Source organism: Alligator sinensis, unplaced genomic scaffold, assembly GCF_000455745.1.
Source record: "Alligator sinensis unplaced genomic scaffold, ASM45574v1 scaffold107_2, whole genome shotgun sequence".
Lineage (NCBI taxonomy): Eukaryota > Metazoa > Chordata > Crocodylia > Alligatoridae > Alligator > Alligator sinensis.
Window position 1 is genome coordinate 47,627 of NW_005843562.1, and position 403 is coordinate 48,029.

The following is a 403-nucleotide window of genomic DNA, read 5'->3' on the forward strand; positions in this document are numbered from 1 at the left end:
GATCTGTCTACAGCAGTGCCACCCCCCTGCCGGCACTCACCGCCTTATCGAGGTCGGCGCCGGCGCCCAGAAGCAGCTTCACCATCTCCACGTCCTTCTGCAGCACGGCCACGTGCAGGGGCGTGAAACCTGCGTGCGGAGCGAGGCGCGGGATGGACGCCGGCCTCCCCCGTGACGGGTCCCCGGGGGTAGGGGAGGGGAGGAAAGGGGTTTGCCCCCCGCGGCGCGCGCGTACCGTCATAGTTGGCGCAGTCCAGGTAGAGGCGGGCGCCGGGCGGGGCGAGGAGGTGTCGGGCGCAGTCGCGCCGGCCCTCGCGGCAGGCCAGGTGCAGGGCGGTGCGGCCGCCCTTCTCCTGCAGGCCCCGCCCCGCGCCCGCACCCCTCAGGCTGCGCACGGAGGCAG

The 403-nt window shown here is 74.4% G+C and overlaps 1 protein-coding gene across 1 annotated transcript in view; it reads right to left on the reverse strand.

Annotated features, from left to right (window-relative positions):
• Positions 1 to 401, reverse strand: part of NFKBIB (NFKB inhibitor beta) — a gene marked incomplete at its 5' end in the record, with an annotated part of 1,630 nt that extends 1,229 nt beyond the window's left edge. The window contains 2 exons of the mRNA XM_006038948.3: positions 41 to 129; positions 236 to 401. Coding sequence (XP_006039010.3) covers positions 41 to 129; positions 236 to 401 — 255 coding nt within the window. The remainder of the gene's footprint in view (positions 1 to 40; positions 130 to 235) is intronic.
• Between the last annotated feature and the right edge of the window lie 2 nt (positions 402 to 403).